The sequence below is a fragment of the Mastacembelus armatus genome, chromosome 24, assembly GCF_900324485.2.
Source record: "Mastacembelus armatus chromosome 24, fMasArm1.2, whole genome shotgun sequence".
NCBI classification, from domain to species: domain Eukaryota; kingdom Metazoa; phylum Chordata; class Actinopteri; order Synbranchiformes; family Mastacembelidae; genus Mastacembelus; species Mastacembelus armatus.
In genome coordinates, this window is record NC_046656.1 from 3,025,118 (window position 1) to 3,046,947 (window position 21,830).

The 21,830-nt window shown below is 43.6% G+C and overlaps 2 protein-coding genes across 3 annotated transcripts in view; both read right to left on the reverse strand.

Moving 5' to 3' along the window:
* Positions 1 to 373: 373 nt before the first annotated feature.
* Positions 374 to 1,804, reverse strand: lyrm2 (LYR motif containing 2). Of its 2 annotated transcripts, none has more exons than XM_026318005.1 (3): positions 1,700 to 1,804; positions 1,352 to 1,492; positions 374 to 1,065 (listed from the first exon to the last, which is right to left on the reverse strand). In XM_026318005.1, exons 1-3 carry the CDS (start codon positions 1,763 to 1,765, stop codon positions 976 to 978), a joined length of 297 nt encoding a protein of 98 aa, XP_026173790.1. In that variant the 5' UTR covers positions 1,766 to 1,804; the 3' UTR covers positions 374 to 975. The 2 variants fall into 2 exon arrangements, with proteins under 2 accessions (XP_026173790.1, XP_026173791.1); XM_026318006.1 differs by having other exon boundaries at positions 1,352 to 1,483; positions 1,700 to 1,792.
* A 2,480-nt stretch (positions 1,805 to 4,284) lies between these two features.
* Positions 4,285 to 21,830, reverse strand: part of mdn1 (midasin AAA ATPase 1) — a 64,500-nt gene continuing 46,954 nt past the window's right edge. Inside the window, exons 72-101 of the mRNA XM_026318009.1 lie at positions 21,556 to 21,629; positions 21,262 to 21,445; positions 20,951 to 21,095; positions 20,538 to 20,684; positions 20,315 to 20,441; positions 19,912 to 20,017; positions 19,633 to 19,748; positions 18,961 to 19,368; positions 18,655 to 18,881; positions 16,294 to 16,431; positions 15,961 to 16,157; positions 15,682 to 15,843; positions 15,417 to 15,554; positions 14,687 to 14,822; positions 13,875 to 14,044; positions 13,639 to 13,770; positions 13,369 to 13,510; positions 12,667 to 13,121; positions 12,441 to 12,542; positions 12,142 to 12,340; positions 11,847 to 12,020; positions 11,537 to 11,691; positions 11,275 to 11,364; positions 7,345 to 7,460; positions 7,000 to 7,174; positions 6,665 to 6,738; positions 6,365 to 6,479; positions 5,658 to 5,724; positions 5,281 to 5,423; positions 4,285 to 5,190 (exon numbers count right to left, since the gene is read on the reverse strand). Coding sequence (XP_026173794.1) covers positions 5,005 to 5,190; positions 5,281 to 5,423; positions 5,658 to 5,724; positions 6,365 to 6,479; positions 6,665 to 6,738; positions 7,000 to 7,174; positions 7,345 to 7,460; positions 11,275 to 11,364; positions 11,537 to 11,691; positions 11,847 to 12,020; positions 12,142 to 12,340; positions 12,441 to 12,542; positions 12,667 to 13,121; positions 13,369 to 13,510; positions 13,639 to 13,770; positions 13,875 to 14,044; positions 14,687 to 14,822; positions 15,417 to 15,554; positions 15,682 to 15,843; positions 15,961 to 16,157; positions 16,294 to 16,431; positions 18,655 to 18,881; positions 18,961 to 19,368; positions 19,633 to 19,748; positions 19,912 to 20,017; positions 20,315 to 20,441; positions 20,538 to 20,684; positions 20,951 to 21,095; positions 21,262 to 21,445; positions 21,556 to 21,629 — 4,800 coding nt within the window. The 3' untranslated portion in view covers positions 4,285 to 5,004. The remainder of the gene's footprint in view (positions 5,191 to 5,280; positions 5,424 to 5,657; positions 5,725 to 6,364; positions 6,480 to 6,664; positions 6,739 to 6,999; positions 7,175 to 7,344; positions 7,461 to 11,274; positions 11,365 to 11,536; positions 11,692 to 11,846; positions 12,021 to 12,141; positions 12,341 to 12,440; positions 12,543 to 12,666; positions 13,122 to 13,368; positions 13,511 to 13,638; positions 13,771 to 13,874; positions 14,045 to 14,686; positions 14,823 to 15,416; positions 15,555 to 15,681; positions 15,844 to 15,960; positions 16,158 to 16,293; positions 16,432 to 18,654; positions 18,882 to 18,960; positions 19,369 to 19,632; positions 19,749 to 19,911; positions 20,018 to 20,314; positions 20,442 to 20,537; positions 20,685 to 20,950; positions 21,096 to 21,261; positions 21,446 to 21,555; positions 21,630 to 21,830) is intronic.

A 21,830-nucleotide genomic window follows, 5' to 3' on the forward strand; every position in this document is an offset into this window, starting at 1 on the left:
GCCGTTGTGAACTGCAACATTATCCTGTTGAAAGACCCAGTCATTACAGCACAGATGAGGGCCCTCAGTCAAGAGGGATGCCCGCTGCAACATCTCCACATAGCCAGCCGCCTTTTGACGCCCCTGCAGAACCTGAAGCACCCCAGATCACTCAAACAGCCTGGTTGAGTTTAAATGCAGTTTTCAATAAATTCCCCACTCTCTATTTTTGACTCTTGCTCCTGTTTCTTCTTTTGGTGCACTACTGTTACTACTGGTTACAATCCACCAGCATGAAATGCAAATACTTGTAATGCTTCCCCTGGTCCTATTTTGTTCAGGTACAGTATACTGTAAAGGTTAGTTCATTGCCAGAGCACACTGCAGGACTCCACAGAATTGATATTTTAATTCAATACGCTAAAGCAATAAAAATATGGACAGTAAAAGCAACCCTGCACACAGTCTTTTGTAATTTTTAGCATGTGTTCATTCTTCCTGTGAGGTGAAACAAGCTCTTAGTTACAGTTAACAAAAAACTAAAAGAGAGGCTGTGCAACTAGACCTATAACTACGTCTTCCAGAATGCATTCTGCTAAGCCTGACATTAAAGATGAATTCAGTCAGACCATGTTGCATGAACAAAGTTTGAGTTGTTTTGTGTGGCAGTATAACTGTCAGTAACATGTAACATATTTACACTGTAGATATGAAAAATGCATTCTGTACGATGATGCCAAAAAGCATATTTTTTATTAAAAAAATAATTCATTTTGAACCAGCCTGTGGTTTCATTAATTGCTGTTGCTTTGTAATAAACATGTTCTATATAGTACAGAGACCAGTGTGGTGGATCAGGTCAGTTAGCCTGCAAATTAATGGTCACCAATAGAATCACACCACTGGACTGCACACAGCAGTTGCCTTCAGGTCAAAACTGAAAAACCTATTCACAACAGTGCAGCTCCTGTCCCTGTCGCCACGGTTCCTCAGCACTCAGAGTCTTTGGTTTCCAGCCAATGCCAGAGACTTCTGCAACTCCACCAAATGGTTGCGAGCTTGTGTGATCATCATACGGATGGCATCCTGAAGGGATAATGACAGGGGAAAACGGCACAAATCAACACACTTCAGAAAAATCCATCCATCCATCCATTTTCTACACCCTAAAATTCATAAGTCATAGTCTCAAAACTCCAGGTTATTTTAATACTGTGTTTTCGCCCTCTCCATCACAGATTTTGAGTGTCTCTGTTTTCTGTGTACAATACAGTTCATAAACTCAGGAAAGAATACTAATCCGTATAATTAGTCTGTTCAGGTACCAGTTTCTTTGCTCGCCCGTCTACTTACATTGCTGTCATTTCTTTACCTGGTCTGTGGTGTCCTTATTCCTCTTGAATTCTGCTCTCAGCCAGTCTCTGAGGTACTTCCTGTCTGCCTCCTCTGGTACCTGCCCTATGGTCCTCAGCATGCTCCTGTAGATCGCCAACACCTTCTGCCTCTGCAGAAACTGACAGAGAATCAGCAGGTGAAGAGTCAACAGAGTAGCTACCGACAACCACCTGAACTTTAACTTCCAGCTAGTTTTTATACCGTTATTTCTGTGGACGCTTGGACGTTAACTATACGTTTCAGGCCACATAGCTGAACCGACTATAGCGAAGGTTAAGCACGCTGATAACCCTAATCCAGCTTTTAGAAACATACACGTCCTCACCTGTTTCAGAGAAAGAGCTGACGGTAGTATCCTTGAAACTGACATGTCAAACACAACACGGACCATTCACGGTCTATAGGGGGCAAACCAAGCGGATGTTGAAATGACAGTGATTTAGTGCAACGCGGCGCTTATTGCCCTCTAGTGGAGAGGAGGACAACAGCCTGCAGAAACACCCTGCAAATAAAAGAACAGAATGACAAGGCATTTGAAACTAAGCGCGTTTTACAATATAACTATATAACTATAACTATAACAGTCTCTGACAGGCTGAACATTGTCTGTGATCGGCTGGTTGCCTTAACATTGTTTTCATATCAGTTTGAATGAAGATACCTATTTGTGTGTGTGTGTGTGTATATATATATTTTCCCATAGATCTCTCTCCCATAGATCTCTCTGAATTTACATCAGTAGTTGCTTCATCGAAATCATCAACGTGTCTCTTAGACCCCATCCCGACTAGACTGCTTAAAGGCACCCTGCCATTAATGAACTCATCTTTATTAGACTTAGTAAATTTATCTCTAGTATCAGGCTACGTACCACAGGCCTTTAAGACTGCAGTAATCAAACCTTTACTCAAAAAGCCTAGTCTTGATCCAGGAGTCTTGGCTAATTATAGACCAATATCCAACCTGCCATTTATTTCTAAAATCCTAGAAAAAGCTGTTGCTAAGCAGCTATCAGACCACTTACACAGGAATGAACTATTTGAAGATTTTCAATCAGGATTTAGAGCACATCATAGTACAGAAACAGCACTGTTGAAAGTTACCAACGATCTTCTCTTAGCCTCAGATAATGGACTTGTTTCAATACTTGTCCTCCTAGACCTTAGTGCAGCATTCGACACCATTGACCACAACATCTTATTACAGAGACTAGAGCATGTGATTGGTATCAGAGGAACAGCGTTAAAGTGGTTCCAATCCTATTTATCGAACAGATTCCAGTTTGTTCATGTCCATGATGAACCTTCCACACGAACAAAAGTTAGTTATGGAGTTCCACAAGGCTCTGTGCTAGGACCGATTCTGTTCACACTGTACATGCTTCCTTTAGGATATGTCATTAGGAAGCACTCTATTAATTACCACTGCTATGCAGATGACACTCAGTTATATCTATCTATTAAACCTGTTAACACAAACCAGTTAACCAGACTTCAAGCCTGTCTAACTGACATAAAGGCCTGGATGACCAGTAACGTTTTACTTTTAAACTCGGAGAAAACAGAAGTCATTGTATTTGGGCTAAAAAATCTCAGAAATAACTTTTCTCAAATTATAGCTACTCTAGATGGCATAACCCTGGCCTCCAGCACTACTGTAAAAAACCTTGGAGTTATTTTTGACCAGGACATGTCCTTTAACTCACACATAAAACAAATCTCTAGAACTGCATTCTTTCACCTGCGCAACATTTCCAAAATTAGGAACATCCTGTCTCAAAATGCTGCAGAAAAACTAGTCCATGCATTTGTTACCTCAAGGCTAGATTACTGTAACTCATTACTATCTGGATGTCCCAGTATCTCCATAAAAAGCCTCCAGTTAATCCAGAATGCCGCAGCCAGAGTCCTGACAGGAACTAGCAAGAGAGATCATTTTTCTCCTATATTGGCTTCTTTTCATTGGCTCCCTGTAAAATATAGAATAGAATTTAAAATCCTTCTTCTCACATACAAATCCCTTCATAATCAAGCTCCTTCATACCTTAAAGACCTCATAGTACCATATTATCCCAATAGACCACTTCGCTCTCAGAGTGCAGGTCTACTTGTGGTTCCCAGAGTTTCCAAAAGCAGAATGGAAAGCAGAGCCTTTAGTTATCAAGCTCCTCTCCTGTGGAACCAGCTCCCAGCCTGGGTTCAGGAGGCAGACGCTCTCTGTACTTTTAAGGCTAGACTTAAAACCTTCCTCTTTGACAAAGCATATAGTTAGGGCTGGCTTCAGGCAACCCTTAACCATCCCTTAGTTATGCTGCTATAGGCCTAGACTGCCCGAGAACCATCGGTGCACTGAGCTCCCCCTACCCTTTTTGTAAAATGCCTTGAGATGATTTGTATTGTGATTTGGTGCTATACAAATAAAATTGAATTGAATTGAAGCCCATGGCCATGGTTCACAACTGAATAAAGGTGGCTACTACTCTCCAGGTTGGAGGAGAGATCCTGCCTGAAGTGGAGGAGTTTAAGTATCTCTCAGGGTCTTGTTCATGAGCGAGGGAAAATGGAATCCATACTACATCCATATGTTGCAATTGCTACACTCTTAAGTGAAAGTGACTTATATGGTCAAGGTATGTAACTTAAGCATTAGGTGGACCCATACCTGTGAAAGGAATTCTCTCAAGCTCAATAGATGAAGGACTTAGCCCATGTTTATCACTTGTTCTGGTTCTCATGTAGAATAACATGAAAGGGAAAGCTTGGAGACAAACATAGTATTACTACATTTTACCAGTTTGATGTTCTGAAAAACCGTTCAGCCTTAGAAGACAGAGACCCAGAGGACTGGATCAAAGTGGGTGTCTAAATTTAAAATGGAAGTTGTACAAAGATCTATAATGAGCACAAACATAAAGCAACCATACATTGTTTATTGTCAGGATCATTCATGTCAGGGTTTAACAGATCAATGCAACGAAGCGCAGACCACAGCGGTGATTTCAACACCTACTCCTTACAGACATTGATGAGCTCTGAGCTCTCCTTTGGCAGGATGGAAACATCGATATGGCGGCCATGTTGTTTTGATAGCTGGGCAGCCCAACAGCTGATTCAGATGTCAGGTGAGATCCAGTGTTGTTTCCCTCTCCAAGGCACATTTGAGTTTCTCAGTCATGACCTCACTGACATGCTACTAGGTCATGATGTTGTTTTACACAAAATGCAGTCCTACAGCTTTGCACATCAGCTGTGTTCACATCAAAGCTTAACTGTTTGATGATCTCTGTAACTGACTAAAATGTCAACACAAACATGATTTCAGGGGTACTGTACAAGGTGAACAGAGGTATTTACTGACTTCACTGAGGTGGTTCACACGCAAGGAAATCACATTTTTGTTTCTATCTTGTCATCTCGTGTACTTTAAAGCAATGCTCATCACATTACAAAACAGATTTCCCTTGATAAAGACAAACTCTATACTATAATCATACAGATAAGAATAAGAAAATAAAGGCACATGTACAGTGGCAGATCTGTCTTTTTCAGTTCCAGCTGAGAAGGTAGTAGAAGAGTGGCATTATAGAGTTCATTGCTGACCACTTCCTGTGAATGATGCCTTCTCATTGGTCTACTGATCAGCTGCTGTAATGAGTTCGAACCATTGTCTGAGTGCGTCACTCAGTGTCTCTGGCAGAGCGTTGACATCTCGCAGGATGACGTAGAAGGGAAAGGGGAATTCTTCCATGTAGGAGCGGATCTCTGGCAGTTCTCCTTGCCCTTTGAAGATGGGCACCTTAATGTCCAAAATGGAGTCCTGCAAGCCCAGGCCCAGGGTGTAGTTACACACAAAAGACAAAACAAAAACACACACAAAAATACAAAGGCCAGATTCTGCTTCACTTACTCGTGAGTTGGGGTTGTCGAGCACCACGAAGATGACAAACACATTTGCGCTGCTGGCTGCCCGAATAGCTGCCGTCACCCGCTCTTTGCCCTCCAGGAAAAGCCCCCTGCCGTCAGACACGATGACCAGCAGCTGGGCCGTGTCTGTGGAATGAGGTCAAAGAAAAACACCGCAACAAAGAGTTATCTTTTGGGGCTTTTTAGGACTCCTGAATACAGCTAAATATATTACCATATAAAGGGGGAAAAGTGACCAAGTTGAAAAACACTGAGAGCAACACTGCCACTTAATTTGAATGGTTTTGTTCTATATTCAATCTTATCTTTAGCTATTTTATGATGTAGCCAGAAGAGTGAGTATGCAATGTTAGTTGTTACCTGAGCTTAGAGATCCTGGAATGTGCTGTTGTGCTGCTAGAAACATCTTGGTTGAGGTCTCCAAAAACTACAGAAAAGAGGGATGAAGAGACATTCAGACTGACAGGAGATGCACTTTACCAAACTCAGTCACATCAAATGCACATCACTACAAGCTACATGGGAGCATATGTAGGAACAAAAGACCTTAATGTCTGACCCATACAGGACTGTGGTTGACATCATAGTTTGCTCTCTCCTTGTTTTGATCTGTAGCATAGATAACCTGATAACCTGTTTTTTGTAATCTGCAGCAAACTACACTAATATATGAAAGTAAGATCCCATTTCTAACTTGCACAGAAGTGTTAACCTACAGCACGCCACCTGGTGGTCATATTCTATTCATATTCTATATCTTAATTCTTATTTCTTCTGTTTGATGCTTTAGAGGAAAATAATAAAACATTATGAAGAAAGCATTTCTGTTCTTCTATGAGGAAGGACTTCTCACACAGTGAATGTTAAGTGCTCTTCCAATGGGAATCCACAGTAGATGTCTTAGATGAATTAAAATTCATTAAACTTGAAAAATCAGTGTAACTCCAACAGAAGTCAGGAATGAAACTTGATCATGTAGCAGTTTCTACTGCATTCTGATTAACATTTTTCTGAGGAAATCAGAGACTGGGCTGAACGTGAAGAAGAAGTGGAGGGAGCACTCCCACCTGTGCTATTCTGGTCTTCTTCTGTTGGAACTGACAGAGTCGGAGTATCCGAGCCCCTGACTCGTCGTTGAACTGTTGTTGGAAGGGGTGCAGCAGCTGCACCTGTTCACCAAAGCTGGACACATGAGCAGACAATAGATGTTAGCCTTGTGTCAAAAATATGTACTAATAGTGTAACATCACATAATTTACATTTCAGTGTCCATAACCATGGCCTTGTTTTTTTCTAGCATCTTAATATCACTTCTATCATCTATAATCTCACAAAAAAGCATAAAATGCATAAAAAAGCAGTGTTACCTGCACACAGACACCTGTCCGACCTCCAGCAGGGTTAGGGCATTGATGATCACTGATAGGGATTCAAAGGCCAACTGCACAGCACACACAGGAGACAGCAGGCATTTGTAGGACACTTTTAGAACTCTAGTTTGTAGTTACTATTCTTGTTTTATTCATTCCAATGCTATAAAAGCAATTTTCAGTCTCTTTCAGAGAATTAAAGGACCTACCCTGTCTGCCAGCACTAAATTAACATGACAGCTAACCAATATTTGGATAGTTTGAATAACATAAGTATTTGGGTTTTCTGATTGATTGTGGACTTGTGAGATTAGAGAACAGAGGTCTCCTACCTGTTTGGAGTGGTTGTCCACCATGCTGGAGGAGTCGTCCACAGCCAGACAGATGTGGTACTCCCTCCTGCTGGGCTTGGTCCTCCTCAGCCAGATCCTGTCTTTCCGGAACTGACTGGCGATGTAGGGGATCACCTTCCTCATGTTCAGACGCTTCCCTGTGCGGTAATCACCCCTGTGGATCAGTGCAGCATCACAGATATTTAGCTCTGCTATTGATACGTGCAAAGACATTTCGTTGTTCTGCACATGTATGTCCTGAGATGATCTGTGATTAAATATCCTGTCTTGACACAGATAGGAGGTGAGCAGCTGTTCTGATGTAATCAGTGTGCTGGTACTGACTTGAGTTTGGCAGCCTGCGTGGGTTCCAGGATTAGGCGGAGCTGCTCGCACAGCTGCTGGGAGAGCGCTGAGGTCAAAGTCTGGTACTGATGCCACATGGAAGCTGCTGCACTTTCCTGAAACACACCCCAAGATTACATCATTCACATGACACAGGGCTTCAGACCAACAGTAACACTATTCCTTCTTAGGCAGTTTTAATGCTAATCACTGAAATATGGGACCGTAATGGCTGTCACATGACAAATGTGAGCTCAGTGACTCTTAAGCCCTGTTTCCAAAACTTGTTTATTTATTTGATCAATCATCAATCTGAATTTCCCCCATGGGGGATGAATGAAGTATCTATCTATCTATCTATCTATCTATCTATCTATCTATGTATCTAATTACTCCCTGCAGCATGTAATGAACACTCAACAGTTCATTCAACAGTGAGCAGTAAATTAAGTCATTCTCTAATCAAGTCCATTCTGTAGTATCACTGTTGCAAATTCCCTATTTTTTTTTTTAGATAACGTGTGGGTTGTTAGTTTTAGTTGGGCATTGTTTGGGCAGCTTGTGGTCCTTGTGAGTAATTAGCAGGCACTTTATCAGGCAGCTATGGGTCAAAGGTCTACGAGTGAGAAACGGGTGAGAATTCTCAGTGCCACGACTGTGAAAATTCTTTTTAGGGTAGGGGTTGCATTCGTGAATGTATAAATGGTACAATATTTGCATCCTCTGTATGTTCTGATGGGTGGCAGTAACGTTATCTGTGTGTTAAAATATTGAACGTAGATATGTTCGCTGTTAAATTGTTGCATTCATATGTGTTACTGAGTGCTAGTTAAGTAACTAGTAGCCATGTGTTTGTACTGATTATGGTGTACTTAGGTGCAAATGTGGCAGATATGTACAATTGTTATGCACAGAAGGACATTGTACTGAATGCCTCTATTATTGTTGTTGCAGATACCAGTCTCTACCTGGCCCTTTACAACCAATATACAAGTTTGGTACAAAGTGGCCGCACTGGAGTGCGAGTGCCCAATAGTGTCTGCTTTTGGAAGCTAAGCGAGGCCGTGCCTGGTACTTGGATGGGAGATCAACTTAAAAGAAGGGCATCCGGCGCAAAACGTGCCAAATCCACAATGTGGATCAATTCATCCGCTGTGGCGACCCCGAATGGGAGTAAGCCGCAAGGGAAAGAAGAATACAAGTTCTGTACGTATCTTATGCCAAGTTCCATGATCTTATTAAGTAAAGTCTGTTCTCCATTAATCATCCACTGCAGATATAAAAGTGCTAAATTGTCACCCTGTGTCCGTCTGCTCTCAGACCGGAGTAGCTGTTGTGGATAAAGTGTTCCCAACCTCATACGCATTAGAGTCAAAGTCTCCCCAACAATCACTTATAATACAGAGCTACTTTGTATGTTTAAAACCTTATGGTGGGATTGTTAACTGAAAGTTAAAGCAGAAATGATCTTGTTGTAGACAAGCCTATTAATGATTTACAGAACATTTGTTGTAAGTGAACTATTCTAACTCAGTGTCAACAGTGAATCATTTGGATGAAAGGTCCTGGGAAGGGTGCTGAAAGGTGCTCTAACTGGGGACTCCACCATTCTGCTGGGGGACTTCAACACTCATGTGGGCAGCGACAATGAAACCTGGAGGGGCGTGACTGGGAGGAACGGCCTCCCCGATCTGTACCTGAGCAGTGTTCTGTTGTACTTCTGTGCTAGTCACAGATTGCCCATAACGAACACCATGTTAAAGCATAAGGGTGTCCATCAGAGCACATGGAACCAGGACACCCTAGACGGGAGATTGATGATCGACTTTGTGGTCATGTCATCTGACCTTGGGTCTTGGACACTCGAGTGAAGAGAGGGGCAGAGCTGTCAACTAAGCACCAACTGGTGGTGAGCTGGATCCGCTGGCAGAGGAGGAAGCTGGACAGAGTCGGCAGACCTAAACATATTGTGAGGTCTGTTGGGAATGCCTTGCTGAACCCTCTGTCAGAGAGGTCTTCGACTTTAACCTCCGAGAAAGCTTAAATCAGATCCTGAGGGAGGTTGGGGACATTGAGTCCAAATGGACCATGTTCTCCACCTCCACTGCTGAAGCAGCGGCTCGGCGCTATGGTCATAAGGTCTATGGTGCCTGTCGTGGCGGAAATCCCCAAACCCGGTGGTGGATACCTTCATGCTGAAGGAGGCCTATTGACCCTGGCTGGCTTGTGGGACTCCTGAGGCAGCTGACAGGTACCGGCAAGTCAAGTGTGCTGCCGCCTGGGCGGTGGCAAAAACTCAGGCATGGGAGGAATTTGGTGAGGCCATGGAGGAGAACTATCGGTTGGCCTCAACAAAATTCTGACAAAACCGTCCGGTGCCTCAGGAAGGGGAAGCAGTGCTATGTCTACACTGCTCCCCACAGTGGAGGTGGGGAGCTGCTGACCTCAACTGGGGATATTGTTGGACGGTGGAAGTAATACTTTGAGGATCTCCTCAACCCCGCCAACATGTCTTCCATAAAGGAAGCAGAGGCTGAGGAGTCAAGGCTGATCCGCCCATCACCCAAGCTGAAGTCACTGAGGTAGCTTGGCAGCTCCTCGGTGGCAAGGCACCAGGGGTGGATGAGATCTGCCTCAAGTACCTCAAGTCTCTGGATGTTGTTGGGCTGACATGCCTGACATGCCTGACATGCCTGACATGCCTGACATGCCTGACATGCCTGACATGCCTGACATGCCTGACATGCCTGACATGCCTGACATGCCTCTGCAACAACACGTGGTGATTGCAGACAGTTCCCCAGGATTGGCAGACCAGGGTGACACAGGAGGAGCAATGCGGTTTTCGTCCGAGTCATGGGCCAGCTCTATACCCTCTCCAGGGTGCTTGAGGGTTCATTGGAGTTTTCCCAACCAGTTCACTTGGAGAAGACATTTGACCACGTCCCTCATGACATCCTGTGAGAGGTGCTCCGGGAGTATGGGGTCCAGGGCCCTTTCCTAAGGGCTATCCGGTTCCTGTACAACTGGAGCAGGAGCTTGGTTCACATTGCCGGCAGTAAGTCACACCTGTTCCCAGTGCATGTCAGACTCTGGCAGGGCTGCCCTTTGTCACTGGTTCTGTTCATTATTTTTATGGACAGAATTTCTAGGCCCAGTTCGGGGACCACAGGATTTCAACCGAGTGTGAGGTGGCTGCGATGAGAATCAGCACCTTCAAGTCCGAGGCCATGGTTCTCAACCAGAAAAAGGTGGCTTGCCATCTCCAGGTCAGTGGAGATATCATGCCTCAGGTGGAGGAGTTTATGCATGTTGGGATCTTGTTCACGATTGAGGGAAGCATGGAACGTGAGACTGACAGACCGACAGATTGGTGCAGCAGCAATGCAGTCGATGTACCGGTCCGATGTGGTGAATAAGAAGCTGAGCCTAAAGGCAAAGCTCTTGATTTACCGGTCAATCTACGTTCCTACTCTCACCTATGGTCATGAGCTTTGGGTCATGACCGAAAGGTTCTCGGATCTCAGATACAAGTGGCTGAAATGAACTTCCTCCACAGGGTGGCCGGGGGCTCCCTTAGAGATAGGGTGAGGAGCTCGGTCACCCAGGAGGAGCTCGGAGTAGAGCCGCTGCTCCTCCACATCGAGAGGAGCCAGCTGAGGTGGCTCGGGCATCTGTACTGGATGCCTCCTGGGCACCTCCCTGGGGAGGTGTTCCAGGCATGTCCCACCAGGAGGAGAACCCGGGAAAGACCCAGGACACGCTGGAGGAACTATGTCACTCAGCTGGCCTGGAAATGCCTCAGTGTCGCCCTGGATGAGCTAGAGGAAGTGTCCAGAGAAAAGGAAGTCTGGGCATCCCTGCTGCTTGGGCTACTGCCCCTGCGACCTGGCCCCGGATAAGCGGAAGAAGATCCTGCGTCAATCTCACCTCGTCCTGTGTTCCTGCATCCAGTTTGTACCAGGCTTGCAGCTGTAGCTCCATGTCCCTCCTGATCTCTTCTGGATCTCTCTCTACCTTCTGTAAACACACATGCGCACACACATTCACACATAAACTTTAAAATCAGACTCCATCAACTACCTTCAATTTAAGTATTCTCCTAATAAAGACTCAAGGATGTTTGCGCAAGTCGGAGAAGCAGTAAGTGAAGGAGAATGAAAAGCTTGTGATTGTTATAGTAGTTGTGTACCTGCATGGTATCCAACAGCAGCTCAGGAACAGTGTGAATTGTGGATTCTGAGCTCCTCTCTGATCTCTCTTCTTTAGGATATTGGGGGTTCTTCCCTCTGTCCTTTTCCTCTTCTTCTCCCTGCATCTGTACCTCCATCTCTCCACTGTCTACACCTGCACAGTAAGAGCAAGTAGAAGTATGTGGAAGTGCGGAAACTTTTTAAAAATGCTATCCGTAATCCAAGTGTAATTAAAAAACACCAACACACACAAAGCTGCTGAGTCAATGTTGTTTCTCAGCAAATCAACATAAGGAGTTATTACGACACCTTTTGTGGATGCTTTCGTAGAGTCCTGCTCCTCCGGCATCAGTTCCGGGACTTCAGTGGCTCGAAGGTCTTCTTCCAGGGCTTCTGTTTCCATGGCTATATTATCATCGGCCTGATGTACATCCTGTTCTGGCTGAGGCCCTGTTGGATCCTGCTGGTCTGCACTAGCGACATCTTGAGACATAAAGAAACAGAATCCATTCTTCCACCTTTAATCTGCCATGAGCTTAAGAAAAATAAATGCTGTCAAAAACCCCTGCCATAGTGTTTTTGGTGTGAAGGGGTGGTTACTGACCATATGTCTGAGTATCGTAGGTGGTCTCTTCCTGTCTGATGTGTTCGTACAGGTCAGACTCCTGCTGAACGTCACTCTGCCTGCTGTCCTCAATCCTGTCCTTGCTGGTCTCAACTGTACGCAAGCGCTTGTTTATATGTTCATTGTAGTTGCCTGTTGATCGTTCATTGTCTGCCTGACCAGGTTTTCTCTTGAAGCTCTGAAACAGTGCAATAAATCACACAATCCCAGTAAATAACACTGGGATGAGATGAACTGAAAAACAGCCAGGAGGTGGTGCTCCTTGGGGCGAGTCATACCTGAGTCCTGCTCTGAGTCTGACTCCTTGAAGCCATTCTTGCTGTCAGCTTTGACTCGTGGCCCTCTGATTGGCTAGCATCAGCCACCCCGCTCCCATGCTCCTACCAAAACAGAAAAATATTAAAATATTGTTAGAACCTTATTGAACTGGCTTCTGCCACCTCATGTAAGGAACCCGAGGCAGATGGAGTGCTCATTGCAACACTGAGTCAAAGTGAGGTGTACCTCTTTAGCTTGGTCTCTCTCTGATGCCTCTCCTGCCAGCTCCAAAGCTGTGTCACTCTGGACGTTCTCCTCTCCTGTCTGACCATCTGTGGCATGTTCCTTCCTATCAGCCAGCCCTGGCTGCTCCTCATCCTCACCCCCACCTTCCTCCTCTTCATCCTCTGGTTTGTGGCCTTTATCAGTTGGAGTAGACAGATCATCTTTTGCTGCCTCCTGACCCCTCTCCTGCTCATCATTTTTATTTTCAGACTCCTCGTCTCCCTCTGCTCTTTCGTCCTCTCCCTCATCCTCTTCTTTAGTCTCAGGCTCCTGATCTTTCTCCTCTCCTGGTTGCTCATTCTGGCTGTCCTGCATCTCTTCTGCTCGCTGCTGCTCCTCTTCATCATTCTCTCTATCTCCATCCTCCTTCTCATCCAAGTCCATGGCTTTCTCACTGATGTCAAATGGATTCTCCTCTGAAGAGGGAAATCATGCAATGAGTGGAAGTCATAATGAACATAACATTCCCTGAACACTTAACACTCTGATTCCAGCTTCTCAATCTGAGGACTTGCAACAAAGAATACATACAGTTACCAATGCTGATATTCTGATTCATCAGTACAACACAGTAAAATAATTGGTCTGACATTTGGTCTGAGTGTAACATCAGACTTTACATGCATTTACTTAGTGGTGAACAAGTTTAGCAACAGGCCTCACCGTCACCCTCGCCCTTTCCATCATCTCCATCGTCTTCATCCTGGTCCAGGTTGAGATCCTCGGGGAGATCCATGGCCTCAGGCTCATGCCTCTTGTCCTGCTTACCATGGTAGGGATCAACTTCATTTTCATCAAACTCCCTCTGAGAAAAAGCAAGAGAGCAGGCCAGACACAAATAAGAAAATAAGAGGACATCAGTGGAATGCTGGAAATGCCTGACAATCCAGGGTGACAATTTAAAGAACTAGTTCAGCTCTTAATGAAACTTACCACATCTCCTTGTTCATTGATCTTGTCTTTCTCTTTGTCATCTAAATGGTCTTCTTTGCCCTGGTTTTTCTTGTCTTTGTTGGAGTCTGCAGCATCCACATTGTCATCTTTGGCAACCAGCTCTGATTCACCCTAACAAAATCAACAGTGTTGACAGGAAGTTATGGCACATTGATTGGTTGAAATAACAATATCGCTTAAAAACAAGCAGTAGAAATATATTTTAATGCATGTACCTGGTCCATGCCTTGGCCAGACTCTTCCTCCTTGTCACTCCCTTCCTCCTCATCATCCTCATTATCTCCCCACAGTCTCTCATCCAGGGTGCCCGCCTGGCCTTCACCCAGGTCTCCCATCTTTTTGTCCAGCTCGTCCTTATCTTCTTTATCTGATTCATCATCTTCATCTGCAAATGAGCAAGTGAGGAAGGATCTATCAGTAGTGACCCTGAGAGAGGTGAAAGGCCATCTGCACTAAATTAGAGTAAAAGTTACTGGTGATCTTATTATTAAAAGCCTGGCATAGTGACCTTAGGAACTAGGAACTATTCCAACTCCAGGTCATTTTGACTTCCTGCTTGCACCAGCAATGGTGTACACGGTCATGTTTCCATAATGTCGGCTTAATATTGTGTAACAGGCTCATCATGACTCAAGGTATACTCTTAAACAGAAATTCTAAATTAGATGGTTTGCTCTAAAGCCGTCTTGTAATTCATGTTACATCAAGGACCTGACCACAAAAATGAGCTAGTTAGTGGTGAATGGAGCTTAATAACCTGCATCATTATAATGTGAAAATCATCCATGAAAACTTTCACCATGGCTACAGCTGCTACAAGACACATTTTGGTTTTTAAGGGGATGTCTGCATTATATGTGGTACAGTCAGGTCACATGACCTTCTAAAAACACAGATGTGTGGTCTCTACATGGAATAATGAATTGCAGTCTGTGTGAATCACTTTCACTCATTTACTTCTAGTGTAGCAAACAATAAGAACCAAAACCAGAAATCCAACAAACAGAAATGAGCCAACCTGCATTACCTGGTTCATTCTCATTCCCATCATGCATCTGGCCATCAAAGTCCTCTGACATTTCAATAGCGTTATCTTCTGCTTTGATATTTCCTTCATCCTGCTGTTCTTCCTTTTCCTGGCCCTCCTGGAAGGAGTCCTCCACCTGAAAGAATATGACAGGACCACCTTCATGGGGACTGTTGGTCAAACATTTCTCCATAGAGAATCAGCAGTTTCAGGTGATCACTGGCTAGAAGACTAATATTCACATTCTCTACCATTTTTTAACTTTCTGTATTAAATGATATTTTGCAACATACTTTGCTTACTTTAAATCATGGCACACAGCAAAACCATCTTCAGCATGTGAGTTCAGAGCTTACATGTAGTACAAATAAAAATTTGCTTCAAACACGAGTTTTTGCCTGTATGTGCACAGGTCGATGGTGCAACCTGAGCATTAGTGTCACAGCACTTTTTGAAAGTGTAAAACAAGAAAGGCTGCTTTGTTCTTAATTTTGGGTGATATATTTTGAGATTTTAACCATCAGGCTTGCGTCATACACTTCTCAGCTAATGAAGACCATAAGATGCACATGAAATCGCCAGAGTAAAAAAACAAAAGGCTACCAATGGTTTAAGGGCAGAGGGTGTTGTATGCATATCCACACACACACACACACACACACACACACACACACACACACACACACACACACACACACACACACACAAAGGTTAAAAGTCCTTTCATCACCTGATCCTCATTTTCGATCTTGTCACTGATGTCTTTGGCGCCTTCTCCCTCTCCTATACCACCACCCTCATAGCTGTGAAACTCTGTGGCATCTTCTCTGTCTCCATCGGCCATGAGCTCCTGAGGTAAACAGAAACCCTGACAAGGAGAGGTCAAACATTTATTGAGTGTACAAGGGCAATCATTCAACTGTAAGGATATAATGCTTGGATCACCTTTTCAAAACACTAGTTTCTGGTTTAGAAAGGGTAACTTGTGTTGGTACCTTCTGGGCGAGCTCAGTGAAGATGCTAGCCAGGACAGACAGCAGTTTGCCTGTGCTCCTGTGTGCTCCCAGTGATACAGCGAGGTGGTACCGCACCAGGTCAGAGTAAATCCCCAGCAAAGGCTCCAGTCGCACCAACATCCTGCATGCCCTGTTCACCTCCTAAATACACATTTTATGACCCACAGGAGTAAATATTTAATCACTGGCCCCGAAATTAATCAGTGCAATAAGGTCATTGGACAATATTGCAAATGTATGTGCACATATTCTTGATACCTGGAGTTGTGCTGGCTGGCAGGCATCTCTGTGTGTTCTCAGGCACTTCAGCAGCCTCTCCAGCCCAGTGCCAATATCTCCAACACACAGAGCCTCTATCTCAGCTTCCAGCTCCTCCTCCAAGAGATGAGCGAGATGACCAGGCTTCAGCAGGTCCTCCACAGGCTCTTCATCCTCCTCCTCCTCCTCGGCAACCTCTGAAACATTTAAAATACAACCATCCAAGGCATCCATTAATTATAATTATTATTTTCTACACTGATTTTAAATTTAACATTTTCCATCCAGCAGTCTAGCAGACAGCACAGCTGCTTTCAGCTGCATCATTCTCACCTCTCTTCACATCTTCAGGGTTCTCTTTTGTTTGCTCTCTCTCCTTTCTCTTCACAAGTGTCTGCACAGCACACAGCACTTTGTTGATGTTTGTCTCCAGCTCAGCAGAGAACTCAGTACAGAAGGCAGACTGGTGGTCTGTTCAACAGGATGAGGAGGAAAGGTAAATACAGTGGTAGCTGTTCAAAGTCTCACTCTGCCACAATCAGTTTCCACTTTCAATGAGACTGTTCATTTGTACTGCACCACAGCATATGTTACACTACAATGTCTGCAGGTGGCGCTCAGCTTACACTCACACGTACAGCACCCGGCGCATGCACAGATCATACTTTAGTCCATGCTATAATGAATGCTTACTTAGAAACTAAACTAATGAAGAAGCTCTGTGGTCACAGGGTTTGCTGTAAACTGTTAATTATTGTGTGTAGATCTTGTGTCACTTTAATATTGGACATTTTTTCTTGATTTCATGAGGACAATCAGCCAAACCTCTTTCCTAAAACATTCTTGTGCAACTAAACTGGAAGCGTACATATGTTTTTTAAGGAACATAATTGATTATTATTTAAGGAACCGATTGATTATATTCTGATATAACGTATTTTGTGAATGAATGATGTGCTACCTTTTACGGCAAAGTTTAATGAAGGGGAATGGTGCGGCATAGTTATGGAGGAGACCTGAGTTTAATCCCACTTCAAGGTGCAGTCTGTGGTTGAGATGGGACTTACTTTTAATTTTCGCTGAAACTGCCCATCATAAATCTTCAAGTAAATAAAATTTTAGCTATAGTCAGAAAACTAACTTTTGTGCTGGTGGATCAGATCTTATGGCAGAAAAAAATAAGCTATTAGGCATTCACAATGTGCCATGCTGCAGCAGAGAGTGGTCGAAGGACAAAGATGGTGAGAAATGCAAGTTTACATAATTTAGAAACTTTGGAGATGAAGTTTAGAAAGTTCAGAGACGAAGCTTGGAGTTGGAGTCATGGGTTTCCTTTGTAAAATGACGTGACTGCAAAACTACAAGGCTGCTCTGAAACTTGGAAAGAACGATCCTGGGATGTCAGAGCCACAGAATGAGTGCATCTGAAGATTTGTCTTTACTTTTGGAAAATGGGAGGTGAGAATTAATATTCTTCTTATTAATATTTATTGTTTTTATTTTGCTTATTATTCTCTATATAAGCTTCATGCACTTTTTGTATCTGTTTTTGTGTGCAGTATCTGTACCTTGAAAAATCTCAAATTTTACATGTGTTATTGTCATGTACAGAAATGACTTATGTGCACAACCACAACAAGCACACAGAATGCTAGACGGAGGCCTACATGGACAAAGCGGAGGAGTGGGACTCAAACCAGGACCAGATCTCCCCTGGCTCAGTCAGCACAGCCACACCTCAGCTCTTTTAGTTCCCACAGTATTTTGTGCCCTCTCTCTCTGTCCTCTGTGCTCTCTCTCTCTCCCTCTCTCTCTCTCTGTACCTTCTGCAGGTGTCCCTGGTCCTGGAGCTGTATATTGCTGATGTGCAGTTACTGGTCCCACCAACCTGCAGTGTCTATTTGTTGTTTATTGTTGCTGTTCTTTTCTCTCTCCTCTATCCACTCACCCCAACCGGTCGAGGCAGGTGGCCGCCCAAACTGAGCCCAGTTCTGCTGGAGGTTTTTTCTTCCTTTAAAGGGAGTTTTTCCTCTCAATTGTCACATAAGCGCTGCTCATAAGGGAATATGTTGGGTTTCTGTTTTTATTTTTTTGTGAAGTGCCTATATTGTGATTTAGTGCTATGCAAATAAGTGAAATTGAATTGAAATATATTGTAAATAGTTGTATATAGTTTGATTTAATTTCAGTATTACCCCTCACATTTTGGGAATGCATGGCCTGAAACAGTACATTTTGTAGTAGTAAAAGGAAAACAAAATTGCATATATCAGCACTATATTTTTGCATATAATTTGATTTGTATGTATTATGTCCACTATGCAGGAAAGCCTCACAGTATGGGTGTGCAAGACGTAATATAATTTGGTCTATTTGTGTACATATTCTGTTTTAAAGAATCGCTTAGCTGAAAAAAGAAAAAAAATGGCTGTGGCTTTATCTGCTTGTTGTTGTGAATAGTGACATTTATTGTATATCAATTAATTAATTAATTGTTGTGAATAGTGACAAATTAATTACGCTGTGACTTTAGCCAATGAAACTGTAGAACCATGGCTGGTGTAGGTTTACAGTATTTAAAAGTTTAAATGTTCAAAGTGTTGCTTTTAACGAGTAGTAAAAAGGACTTTGTTTGCCCCATTAATTTGTCAGCAGTAATAAACTGAATGAATAGTAGTATTAGTATGCTATCACCTGCATGCTGGGGGTCCAGGGAGAGCAGCTGGGCCTTCCAGGTAGTGAACTCAATGATGTTAGCCTCAACTTGTCCTCTGACATACTGTAGGCTCTGGGTGATGGCTGGCTGGCTGTCTGCGCTCCCAACACAGAAGGTTGGGGTAAAAAGCTCCTCTACACTGGGCATCTGAGCTGCTACAGCCCCCATCTTGTCGAATCCTGAACAACATGCTACAAAATGGTCCCTGTGGAAAGCAAGTGTTGTCAGGACAGTTGGAACTGTATATCTGATTTCAAATGAACTCCTAAGAAGTAGTGTTTTACCATGTGTGGAGAACTCTCTCGCAGCTCTGCTGGGCCATGGCTTCTAGCTCAACCTTCAAGCTCTTGGTCTGGTTCAACATTGCGGTCAGACGCTGGTGTAGCTGGCACCAGGCCGCATCTCCCTTCCTCATCACACAGCCAAGGGGCTGACACTGTGCTGTCAGTGGGGACGGGCACCTCAGGGTGTGCTGCCTGCAGTTGCTCATCTCTTCCTTCTGTTGAATGTCCTCAGGACAGCACTGGAGCAGCCAGAGCAGCTGCTGCAGGAGGGTGGTGCATTGGGCAGCCAGTGCCTGGCCTCTGCTGACCCAGCCCTGAAGAGAGGCCTGGGGTGGGAGGGTACAGCCTTGGCCTGTACTGTGGCTTTGGAGCTGATCCTTGATAGCCTGTATGTTGTTTGTTAGCCTCCTAGAGGTGGTGGAGGGATATAAAAAAGACATATTACAGTAATAAACAACACAGGTTGCGGATGTGCCAACACAAGATCCCATTCCATCCGCCTGTAGCTTATGGCCTTATTTGTTTTAGTATGGCAAACTTCATCAAAATGTTACTCTGAGAACTAGCTTATAATAACAAATTGGTAGATGTTTATTTTTGATATAGCCAAGCACAACATTACAAAAAAAAAATAAAAAATCTGCAACTCCGGTCCTGTGGAAACAGACTGACCTGAGGTGGACCCAGTTCTCAGTGAGGGTGGCCAGCCGTTGCCTCTGTCTGAGGAGCAGCTTGAACATGTGAGAGCAGAAACCTCTACAGCGCTGTATGTTCCCCAGACCCAGCTCCTATAACCAAATAAATATAATACACACAACAACTGTAAGGAAGAGAAGATGCTAAAATTAATGCTTTATCTACAATAAAAGGCCAGCATTTTGATAACTTTTAGGCAGATGGGTGTTAAAGCAGTCAAAACATCACCACCAGACCACCACAGAACCCTGTCACCTTGTTAGGGTGCTGGAGAGCAGTCTGCAGGGCTATTCTCCTGGCCCATGAACGGTAAAAGTACTTCTGACATCCATCCCATGCTGTACACAGCTCTGTAAACAACCTAGAACATTAGGAATGGAAATGGCTTTCAGACAGTAGAGGGTATGCATTTTACACTTGTCCACTACTTAGGATGAACTTAGGGTTAAAGCTGGTTACTCCAGAACATGTTTTAGTTTTATAATAGCTCTAATAGTTTTCATCATAGAATAGTTTTTACAGTTATTGCAATTAGCCTTTCCTTTAGTGGCAATTAACATGTGGCCTTGTCAAAGCTGGGACGTTCAGTAGGTATACTAAACCAAAATAGTATTAGACTCAATCAGCATCAATGTCTGTATGCACAGGTTTCGTTTACATGTTCTCAGCCTGCCCCTGGCTGCTGACAGTAGAAAGAGCGGTGGTCATCTCCAGAGGCTGTATGTACAGGATCTCTTCTGTGTCAGCTGTCCTGTTCCATGTCAGGCCTTTATGGTATGACAGACCTAAATGGTTAAAGGTAACAGAGAGACCAGCTGATTTACTGTTTTGGTTTCATATGAGTCAACATACCACCTGACACAGCTAGGAGAGACTCTTACCTATTTCTCTGAGCATCTTGAACAGGTCTGACAGAGCTCTCTGTTTTTGTTGTAGGATGTGCTTTACCTCAGCCTTCTGTTTCTCTTTCTGACCTGACATATCAATAGTGAGGCGCTGCAGGTCGCGCAGGTTGCTGATGACCTCGCCTGAAAAGAAAATTACAGAACTAAAATTGTTTTTAAAAGGAAATGTTTCAACAAGTCTGAAAGTTTGAAGCCCTTCCAGGGCCTCACACTCACCGAACTATCCCATAGCAAAGAGCTACACAAAACATATGACCATGCTGCTTCAAACATTACCAGTAGTGGTGAAATTTAAGGTGTGCCCTAAGAGTGGTGCTAAAGGCTACTATGTGGAGAAATAATAGAATCAGGGACAAATGTTTGCTGAATAAAAACCAAAACCTTTTTACCAGTGAAGTAGTCCAGGTCTTCAGCCAGCTCAGGCACTGGGTTTTTCTGCAGGAGCTGAAGGCACATTTTCTTCATTTTCCTGGCCAGAACAGGCAGACGTCCCTGAAGAGAGGAAGCTTCAACTCCTTCCTCTGCACTGTCAATCTAAAAATCACAGACTATATTATTCATTCTGTATTCACTGTCAAAGAACATGCCAATAAATGAGAAAACTTAAAATCACAATGAAAAATCCTACTATCATATGTTGATATAATGAAGAGTGGTCAGAAAACATTCTGTTACATATTCTGTTCTTTCAGACTTGTACCTGCAGATCTCTGCCCTTCCCAGGCATGATGCTCTTCAGTGCCAAGTGAACTCGATGGATTGGTGTTTCTTCAGGGTTGCTGTCCACACTGTCCATGCTTGCACTGCTTCTCTGTTCTACCAGAGCAGGAACAATAGGACCATTCAGAGCCTCCTCAAACTTCTTGACAAACTTGAAGAGCGTTCTGAGAGAGAGAGAAAAAAAAGAGCAGATAAGAGGCAGCAGAGGAACTAGCTATTCTGTAAATGTTTGGCATAAAGCTTCCAACAGGGCCAAACCCAGGTGATATCTTACCGATGTGTCTTCTCCACAGACTGTTTGATGGACCAGAAACTGACATCATTCCACCTGGAGATCTTGACAAAGTCCTGAGGACAACAGTTCACATTAATGTAGAACATAAATGAATTAACGTACATGCACAGTATATTTGAATAAATTAATATCACATGTATAGACAAGGTTAGTATTGGTACACAAAGAAAAAAACACTCATAACTCACGGGACCTTATACTAGAATACTAGTATTTTGAATATTCCTTATACTTTACAAAAATGTAATATCATT

Excerpts from the sequence above, each read along its gene's own strand:
- lyrm2 (XM_026318005.1), bottom strand. The coding sequence starts at position 1,765 with ATGGTCCGTGTTGTGTTTGACATGTCAGTTTCAAGGATACTACCGTCA. Across the intron at positions 1,493-1,699 it reads CAGCTCTTTCTCTGAAACAG|TTTCTGCAGAGGCAGAAGGT; the intron begins GTGAGGACGTGT and ends ATTCTCTGTCAG. Across the intron at positions 1,066-1,351 it reads ATAAGGACACCACAGACCAG|GATGCCATCCGTATGATGAT; the intron begins GTAAAGAAATGA and ends TTATCCCTTCAG.